The 10,569-nt window shown below is 46.3% G+C and overlaps 1 protein-coding gene across 1 annotated transcript; it reads left to right on the top strand.

Annotated features, from left to right (window-relative positions):
* Nucleotides 1-4,271: 4,271 nt before the first annotated feature.
* On the top strand, nucleotides 4,272-10,261 carry LOC118944564 (o-succinylbenzoate synthase-like). The gene is made up of 2 exons (XM_036964562.1): nucleotides 4,272-4,470; nucleotides 9,594-10,261. Exons 1-2 carry the CDS (start codon nucleotides 4,272-4,274, stop codon nucleotides 10,259-10,261), a joined length of 867 nt encoding a protein of 288 aa, XP_036820457.1.
* The last annotated feature ends 308 nt before the right edge of the window (nucleotides 10,262-10,569 follow it).

Here is a 10,569-nt window from a genome sequence, read left to right as displayed (position 1 = left end):
ACAATATTATAGGCTTGCACATGCTGAAGCTATTATCACATGAACGTACATGTGCAGACACACACACTAGCCATTTCAAAATTATATTTTTATGGAGTTAGCTTGTTATTTTCAATGCTCAAATGCATTATTACTTGCTTCATTATTGCATGTTTTGATGTAATTTCTGAGTGGGGCCGAGGAGAAGAGAATTGTTCAAAGTGGACCTTGAAATTAAGTGGATGAGCCTCTTGTCCAAACCGTCTTTGTGACCTAGGAAGAGCAGAAGGTTAATGGCTGGATGCACACAAAATAACAAGGCCATCCGGGTAATGAGTTGAGGACACAAATTTCAAATAATTCCAAACTCGGTCCTAATAAGTAATACTTACAAAGAATACTTGATTAGCTTTCGCCTCCAAACACATCCTCACCTTGTGAACCCTTGCACACAACATTTGGTTGTTTTATGCAGTATGAATATTGAACATTGCCGCCCTTGCTGGCTGTTTAGCTTCACCACGACTTGTACAATTACGCTGGGTATAAAGGAAGGTGATCTGAATGCCGTTATCACTGATGTTACCTGCTGCTCTTGGAAGGGAGCCAAGCGAAATCAGCTCTTGAGATGGATATTTTGCCCTCAGATTAACTGTTGTATCAGTAAATGTGTAGTATACTGAAAGGTCCCAAATAAATGAAATGGAGTCACTCCTGCATAGTTGGCACTACAGACAGTACTGAGATACAGACATTCAGACAGACACTATGAAGAGGCACCTCGTCACAGCCCACCCACAGCTCCTACTGAATCTACAGCTCCTCTTCAGGAGAAAAGTCTCAAACAATTATAATTTTTCCCGTCCAACTTAATTACTGATATTTCAGTGTAATGTGTGTCTGATCTGAGGGAGATAATTAGGTGGGATATTGAGGAGGGCCTCCAGGGGCCCAGGCCTGGTGGATCAGGGCCTCAGAGATGACGAGGAGATGCCATCTTCTCAAATTATTCTGGGGGGGTGTGTGCTCCCAAGCAGCTTATGCAGCGAAGGCCTGGTAATTAAATGATGATTTAACCTGCTGAGTGTGGAGCAGCATGGCCAGGCCAGGCCGGGGGTGGGAGAGCACTGACAGGATTTACACTTAATGAATTAATAAAGCAGCACCAGCGCTGTGTGGTGAGCCATTCAGCAGGCAGGAGACTTCTGCTCTCTGTTTATCCACCTACCTCCTCTGCAACAGGGGAGGCTCAACCCAGTCTCTCTCTCTGTGTGTGTGTGTGTGTGTGTGTGTGTGTGTGTGTGTGTGTGTGTGTGTGTGTGTGTGTGTGTGTGTGTGTGTGTGTGTGTGTGTGTGTGTGTGTGTGTGTGTGTGTGTGTGTGTGTGTGTGTGTGTGTGTGTGTTCAGTGTTCAGTGTTAGTTTTCTTAAAGTGTGTGTATTGACTGCAGTATTTTGCTAATGCTCATATTTCTCTTCGTGCATACTAATTCTCTGTTGATTAATTAGGCCTCTCTGTGGGGAACCTTAAAGTACATACAATTAAAAACTCCAAGAACACTCAGAAATGTGCTGACTCCCCAACATCGACATTTAAAACCCTGAACCCCATGGGGGGAACATCCTCCAGTCCAAATGGAAAACTGCTGGATTGGTCATTTGTTTTACTCCTCAGGTTTGGTTCCTGACAAAATAGGGAAGAGATCAGTAATATAGTGGATCAGAAGCAGGCCCCCTCAGACATCAGTCAACCCTTCCCTACTACTGTACTGTGGCTCTAGTGGTATACCTCCCTTCAGGAACAGAGAGACAGAGGGACTGAAAGAGGAATAGAAAGAGAGAGTGAAACAGAGACAAGTGATCCAGAGAGGAAGAGAAGGAGCGAAGCCACCATATTGTTAGCTCGCTGTGCCTTTTAAAAACCTCCCTTCCTTCTTTTTCCTCCACCATCACCGAGGTCATTAAGATGGACGCCCGGATTACAGGGAAAGACACCTAGTAGCCCTGTGTCTTCACTGGCTCATTGTGCCTCTCACTCCTCTCTTCCCCACCCCTTCCAAACCACCGTCACTACTGTATAACCCCTTGCACCCCACTCTCTCCCACCCAGCCCCCGCCCTAGTTCCAGCCCCCGCCCCAGCCAGCATAACAGACAGGCCCAGTTAACAGTCTCAAAAAGCGGGGAAAGAATGCCGAGCAGAGAGGTAAAATGACTGGACCGCAAATGACAGGTGTAGTTAAAATAGTGAGACGCAGAAAGGCTTGAGGACAGAGAGCCGCAGCCACGCTGTAATAAGCAGGATGAGGGAGCTCAACCGTTCCCTGTGTTTTCCTCTCGTTCACTCTCCCCTTCCTCAGGCAAACAAAATAAAAATAAGAGAAAGTTAACTTTTTTCTTCAGACAGCTCCTCTGTAAGTTTGGCTGCCTCACATCCTGCAGGTCTAATCTAACACAGTGTTTTTGAAATTCCAAAATGTATTTAAGATTAATTATTATATTAAGCAAATTTACAACAGTTATGAAACGTCAGATTGCAATTCCAGTTATTATGAGTTCTAATGAAAAGTAGCCTTCAGTTTGTCATTTCTGGGCTCAGGCTGTTTAATTGTAAATGAGACGGGGGAAGCCATTTTGTTTGGGTAGTGGACCTGTCTCGCAAGTTTAGATGGACATGGGGGATTTGTCCTCCACTGCTGATCTGCATCTTTTTTCTATTCTTCTCATCCAATCTCTCTGCCCAATTTTATCTCCACCTCTCCATTACGTCCAGCCCTGCCTCATGTTTAAAATAATCCGATCTTCCCAGGAGCATCTCTTGGAGGGCTGGATAGGATGGGGGAGATGAGATGTTTGTGGAGGCAGAGCAGGAGAGGAGCGGGGCCATGCTGGCTCTACTGTAGCTGGGCTGGGGAGGGACCAAGCCTTATTCCCCCTGTCCCTTATGTGTTGGTTGAAAGTTTTAGTCTTATTGACATTGTGCCTCTACACAGGCCCTCTCAGAATTAGACTGTCCTTGTGGGATTGTGTGTTGTTTGTGCAAGTAAATGTGTGTGTGAGAGTGTGTTGACAAGTTACCAGCCAGAGCGGCACCACATGTGTACATACATTCATCCAAGCAGAGGTCACACACATACAATACTTTACAGGTCACCCAAAACAAACAAGCACACACTCACACAGACACACACATACACTCAGAAATGTCTCTCATCTATACCCTTTAGTGATTGCAGACCTCAGGAAGTGTGTGTATGGACGGTCAATCATGCAGTGTGTGTGTGTGTGTGTTTGTGTGTGTGTGTGTGTGTGTGTGTGTGTGTGTGTGTGTGTGTGTGTGTGTGTGTGTGTGTGTGTGTGTGTGTGTGTGTGTGTTCGTGTGTGTGTTCGTGTGTGTATGTTCATCTGCGTGTGCGTGTGTGTGTGTGTGTGTGTGTGTGTGTGTGTGTGTGTGTGTGTGTGTGTGTGTTCGTGTGTGTGTTCGTGTGTGTATGTTCATCTGCGTGTGCGTGTGTGTGTGTGTGTGTGTGTGTGTGTGTGTGTTCGTGTGTGTGTTCGTGTGTGTATGTTCATCTGCGTGTGCGTGCGTGTGCGTGCGTGTGTGATCAAACACAACAGCTCCCAGTCGTATCCATATAAAACAATACAGAGGAACAGGAATTAGATAGTTCTCCCACTCATCTCCTCCTCCCCCTCCCCTCCCATCTCCATCACCCTGGTCCTCTACCTATCTGATGAGTATTAAAATGATTTTTAATGCTGCAGTTAAAATTAGCAGTAATGGAGGAAGAAAGCTGTCCACTGCCACCACAATTATTGATGCACAGGTATTAAACTTCATAATGTAGAAATTGCTCTTTCAGGAGACTGAAAAGATTTGGCATGGGTCCTCAGATCCTCAAAAGTGTCACGACTTCTTACGAAGTCGGTTCCTCTCCTGGTTTGGGCAGTGTTCGGCAGTCAACTTTACTGGTCTTCTAGCCATCGCCGATCCATTTTTCATTTTCCATTTGTTTTGTCTTGTTTTCCCACACACCTGGTTTTCATTCCCTCATTACGTGTTGTGTATTTAACCCTCTGTTCCCCCCATGTCTTTGTGTGGTATTGTTTGTTGTAAGTGCTTGTGCACATGTTGACTGGTGCGCTTCGGGTTTTGTACCCATGTTGATATTTTCTTGATGCCGTTGGTTTTAGAATTAAAATGCTCTGGCTATTACTTAGTTCTGCTCTCCTGCGTCTGACTTCCCTGCCACCAGTTACCATCATATGGAGTCAGCAGGAGCAGGTGCCCCTGGTATGGGGATCGAGGAGCGTGTCCAGGAACACACAGCAATGCTCCACCATCTCGGCGCCGCCATGGACCGCGTCGTCCAAGCTATGGACCGCTGGGAGAAACGGAGAGTTCCTCCAGCACCTCCACCAGCACAACAGCGGCTTCCACTACTCGCTCCCCCTGCACCCGGTTCCAGTGGGATTCGCCTCGCCCTCCCGGGGAGTACGATGGGACGGCTGCCCGCTGCCAGGGTTTCCTGCTGCAGTTGGAGTTATACCTGGTAGTGCGTATGGCCCAGTATATCACCAGGGCCAAGCTTCCTGCCATCCAGGACCTCTATACCAGGCGGTGTCAGAGGAAGGCCCTGAAAAATTGTCAAAGACTCCAGCCACCCTAGTCATAGACTGTTCTCTCTGCTACCGCACAGCAAGCGGTACCCGGAGTGCCAAGTCTACATCCAAGAGGCTTCTAAACAGCTTCTATCCCAAAGCCATAAGACTCCTGAACATCTAATAAAAGGGCTACCCAGACTATTTGCATTGCCCCCACCCCCCTTCTAGCTGCTGCTACTACTCTCTGTTATGATCTATGTATAGTCACTTTATTAACTCTAACTACATGTACATATTACCTCAATTACCTCGACACCGGTGCTCTCGCACATTGACTCTGTACCTGTACCCCCCTGTTAATAGCCCCACTATTGTTATTTTACTGCTGATTTTTAATTATTTGTTACTTTTATTTTATTTATTTATTTATTTCTTAAAACTGCATTATTGGTTAAGGGCTTGTAAGTAAACATTTCACTGTACCTGTTGTATTCGGCGCATGTGACAAATAACATTTGATTTGATTGCTCCAAGGCAAAGTAGTGGCATCCTTTTTGATCTTGAGTAATTTATGGATACAGTGGGGAGAACAAGTATTTGATACACTGCCGATTTTGCAGGTTTTCCTACTTACAAAGCATGTAGAGGTCTGTAATTTTTATCATAGGTACACTTCAACTGTGAGAGACGGAATCTAAAACAAAAATCCAGAAAATCACATTGTATGATTTTTAAGTAATTCATTTGCATTATGTTATGCTGTTATGGTATGAAGGTTTGGCTTGGAAAGTCTCATTGATAAGAATTTAAAGTGCCAATAAGGTACTAGAGATGTCTTTCTCATGTTAGAATATGAAATCCCTCGATTTTGTTTAATTGCTTGAAACCCAGGCCAAAAATAACCCTCAAACCTCCTGTAAACCGGGCTCGTCATTCCTGAGCACATCCATGTGTGTTATACAGTCCCTTGGTCCAAGTAGGGTGCCATCAGCCAGTAGTAGTAGTAGTAACACTGACAGGCCTGCTCAGCTGACTCCCCTCCTATGGACTGTGGTGTTTTGGTGGTGGTGCACTTGACTGACAAGACGTGTTGGTAAGTAAGACTGGGCGGGCCGGCGGTCTGAGGAAGCTCAATGTGTCTGCTCTCTCTCTCTCTTCCTGGGCAGAGGGGGAACATCTGTCTCTATTAGCGGTATACGTGTGGTTAACTCTGTACATGAAACCCAGGGCATGTTATTCATGCAATATTGAGGTGACGAGGTAGGAGTGCTCCTGTGTGGATGGATGGAGCTGAGCTCGTCTCTGTTGAGCTATGCAGGCAGATGGATGGAATGATTGGTATGGGCCGTCGAATGCTGTGAAGAGAGAAGGCAGAGAGAGAGAGAGAGAGAGAGAGAGACAGAGAGAGAGACAGAGAGAGACAGAGAGAGAGACAGAGAGAGAGACAGAGAGAGACAGACAGAGACAGAGAGAGAGAGAGACAGAGAGAGACAGAGAGAGACAGAGACAGAGAGAGACAGAGACAGAGAGAGACAGACAGAGAGACAGAGAGAGAGAGAGAGAGAGAGAGAGAGAGAGAGAGAGACAGAGAGAGACAGAGACAGAGAGAGACATTGTTACGAATGTGGTGGCAGATCTGTTAGGGCTCACTCTGACTGTATCAACTGATTCCCTTACCACCATAGTCTCTTCTCCCCATACCTTTATGTTATGGTCAAGATTGGTAACAACACAGGAAGACAGCATATTAGAGTCTGGTAACTAGCACATGACTGTTAGACTGAGTTCTGCTGAGCTAGATAGGGATCTGTGGTGATTGAAGTATTGACACATTATGCAGCTGGTGATATCATGGTCTCATAAGACATTCTACAGGCTATGGAGAGATGTGTGTCTGGCCTCTTATCTAACAGACAGATCTGCTGTAATCAAATGGTTCTATGCAGAGAGGGAGTTCTGAGGAGAGTGACATTTAGAGGAACACACACATACTCAGGGCAAATACTACAGTATCCCTGCACATTGTACATGGGGTACTGGTACTGGCCCTGTATTTAGCTTCTTTTCTTATTTCTGGTGTATTTCTTAGTTTTTTTAATTAGTTCTCCTATTTTGATATTGAATACTGCACTGTTGGGTAGGGCTTGCAATACGCATTTCAGTGTACTTGTGCATGTGACAAATACAACACACACACAGAGAGAGTGAGGCAGCATGCAACAAACAGCATAATGTGTGTATCAGGTTGTCGTTCCAACAGATGAATATTAGTGCTGTGCCTCGCTAATGTCCATTCTGTTACTGTAAGACGGAGAATCCAGTTGAAGTGAACCCAGGGAAAACAGGCAGTAGACGCAGAGCTTCTACTGAGTTTGTTGGAATAGATCCCCTCTGCTGCTCTCCCATCAAGGGTATCGAATGAATAACATTACTTTAGTGTGATTGAAACTGTGCAGAGAAAACACACACACACACACACACACAAAAACACACACACACACACACACACACACACACACACACACACACACACACACACACACACACACACACACAAACACAAACACATACACACACACACACACACACACACACACACACACACACACACACACACACACACACAAACAAACACAAACACACACACACACACACAAACACATACACACACAGTACACAAGAATAACACATTGTTTTACAGCACCGTCTCTGAGATTGTGTTCCTTTTTATATCTGCTGTTTTTGGGGAGTGTATACACGTTCTGTGCATATTTCTATATGCCTCCTGATTGGTTGCTACACCACCACCTCCTATGCCATATTAAACACGAGCCGTTCATTCAAAGCCAGCGTTTGTTGGCAGCAGTCTTGCGTCTTTTTTTAGCAGGTCTAGGACTCTGCAGCATTGCTCCTTTGCTCCCAAAATCAAAGGTAGCAAGGGGAATTCTGAACAAACCTCTAGTGTTCCCAGTCTGTGTGGATAGGTCCTACTGTAGCCTAGTTTGTATTACAGACATATTCCCTCTACCGCTCGCACACTCAACACTCAACACTCAACTGGGACAGACATACCGCTGAGTTACTGCTCAAAGAGGGGTCCCACTACTCATCTCACACACTGAGAATAAAGAGAGGTGCACCTGCTGGCACACTGCTAATATAGTCAAGTATGGGTGTGTGTGTGTGTGTGTGTGTGTGTGTGTGTGTGTGTGTGTGTGTGTGTGTGTGTGTGTATGTGTGTGTGTGTGTGTGTGTGTGTGTGTGTGTGTGTGTGTAGGTTTAGGGTTAGGGTTACAATTAGGATTTGGGCTTAGGGTTAGGGTTAGGGTTACAATCAGGGTTAGGGGTTAGGTTTAGGGTTAGGGGTTACAATTAGGGTTAGGGCTTAGGTTTAGGGTTAGGGTTACAATTAGGGTTAGGGGTTAGGGTTAGGGGTTAGGTTTAGGGTTAGGGGTTAGGTTTAGGGTTAGGGGTTACAATTAGGGTTAGGGCTTAGGTTTAGGGTTAGGGTTGCAATTAGGGTTAGGGGTTAGGTTTAGGGTTAGGGTTACAATTAGGGTTAGGGCTTAGGTTTAGGGTTAGGGTTACAATTAGGGTTAGGGGTTAGGGGTTAGGTTTGGGGTTAGGGCTTAGGGTTAGGGTTACAATTAGGTTTAGGGGTTAGGTTTAGGGTTAGGGTTAGGGTTACAATTAAGGTTAGGGGTAAGTAGGATTTTGAATGGCAATAAATGTCAGGTCCCCACAACAATAGAATATCAAGTGTGTATGTGTGAGTATGTGTGTGTGTGTGTGCATAGGTGTGTGCATGTGTGTCTGTCGTACTTGTCACCAGCAGGGCCAGAGACATCAGTAGGAGCACCTCTAGTAGAAGTATCTCTCACTTGACCTGTACAGTCATGAGGCACTGTGCTGATTGCTGCTAAAACCAGTGGAAAGCAAAGGGACGTTCATCTCCTCTGTAGCAGATTAGAGAAAACATGACAGAGGACCAGCCATTTGTCCCCTGCCACCCCTCTTAGCTTTAAACGCATGGATACTGTGAACATGACCTATTTCTACCAGGAGATATGCAAGGTATACTGTACCAAGCTATTATGATAAGTAGATATAATGGTTGCAGTCATTTTTATTCTAAGTGTTCCAATATTCCCCCACAGGGGAGACAAGCACCATCTTATTTAGCCAGTCACATGCACATAGATACACAGTAATGATGCTTTCATAATGACTATAAGAAAAGAGAGAATAGCCTCATTTGTGAGCGCGTCCCTCTCTCTTCTTTTTCCCCACTAAGTGCTCTGCCATTGTCTGGCAACAGCTCCTATAGAAACATAACGTATTAAGAAATGAAGCCAAGTGGTATTAATAACACGCTAAGAGGAATTAAATTTGTCTGTGAAATGTTTGAGGGATTGCTGCCAGGGGGGTTGGGAATTAAAATGGCCCCCGGTGCCACGGCTCCGTGGATGCAGCAGGAGGAGAGAAATATTTCAAATAAGAACAATATCATCATGAAACAATTTGCAACCTTATAGGAAAAAAACTCACACAAATACACACGCACACGCACACACGCACACACACACACACACAGTCTCCCTGGCCTTGAGATGACACAATACAAACGCCCTGTCCCTCACGCCCAGCAGCTGATGTCTGATATTTCATCCTTGTCGTTTTATTAAAGATATAAACAGTTTTGCATCTCCAACAAATAGATGCAGGCCAATTTCCCTGACACCTACTGATCTAATGGTGCAGATTTGGCAGAAGGAGCAGGGGAGGGAAAGGGAGGAGGGCATCCGATGAGATTGTGATGGCATATTATATTTCCACATGTGAATTTAATAAATGTAAAGAATGCATTATTTCATATTGTCAGTGTTAAATGGTCCAGTGTTAGATTTGGGCGAATATGACTCCTGTCAGATGAATGAGAAGATGACAATAGAACCGCTGCCATGATGAAAAAAAAAAGCTAATGACATTATCATTGAGTCCTGTGACTATTAGCAGCGGTAGCAGAGGTAGCGGCGGTAGCTGCGGTAGCGGAGGTAGCAGCGGTAGCAGCGGTAGCGGAGGTAGCGGCGGTAGCAGCGGTAGCGGAGGTAGCGGCGGTAGCGGAGGTAGCGGCGGTAGCGGAGGTAGCGGCGGTAGCAGCGGTAGCGGCGGTAGCAGCGGTAGCGGCGGTAGCAGCGGTAGCGGAGGTAGCGGCGGTAGCGGCGGTAGCGGAGGTAGCGGAGTTAGCGGCGGTAGCAGCGGTAGCGGAGGTATCAGCGGTAGCAGCGGTAGCGGAGGTAGCAGCGGTAGCAGCGGTAGCGGAGGTAGCGGAGGTAGCGGAGGTAGCGGCGGTAGCAGCGGTAGCGGATGTAGCGGGGGTAGCGGCGGTAGCAGCGGTAGCGGAGGTAGCAGCGGTAGCGGCGGTAGCAGCGGTAGCGGAGGTAGCGGAGTTAGCGGCGGTAGCAGCGGTAGCGGAGGTATCAGCGGTAGCAGCGGTAGCGGCGGTAGCAGCGGTAGCAGCGGTAGCGGAGGTAGCGGAGTTAGCGGCGGTAGCAGCGGTAGCGGAGGTATCAGCGGTAGCAGCGGTAGCGGAGGTATCAGCGGTAGCAGCGGTAGCGGCGGTAGCGGCTGTAGCGGCGGTAGCAGCGCTAGCAGCGCCGCGGCTGTTCGTCACAATGTGATCTCGCCATATTAGTATTAATAATAATGAGAATATGCTGCTGTAATACATCTGTATGTTCAGCCTCACATTAACTGCTTTTGTGTGGGAATGAAAGGAGGACTTCTAATGACATCCCTTCTTTTATTTCTCTCTCTTTCATCTTATTCCTCCCCCCCATACCACTTTATCTGTCTCCTCTTCATGTCATTGTTTTATCAGCCTTTTCTTCATTTCATTTCTCTTTCTTTTTTTCTGTGCAGCTCCTTTGTCTCTTGTTCTCTGGATCCTCAAAGTCAATCGATTACTTCCATGGTGGCTGAGGTTCCT

This window comes from Oncorhynchus mykiss, chromosome 26 (genome assembly GCF_013265735.2).
Source record: "Oncorhynchus mykiss isolate Arlee chromosome 26, USDA_OmykA_1.1, whole genome shotgun sequence".
Classification (NCBI taxonomy): domain Eukaryota; kingdom Metazoa; phylum Chordata; class Actinopteri; order Salmoniformes; family Salmonidae; genus Oncorhynchus; species Oncorhynchus mykiss.
The sequence above is the reverse complement of the archived record's forward strand: the minus strand, read 5'-3'. Positions and strand labels throughout refer to the sequence as shown.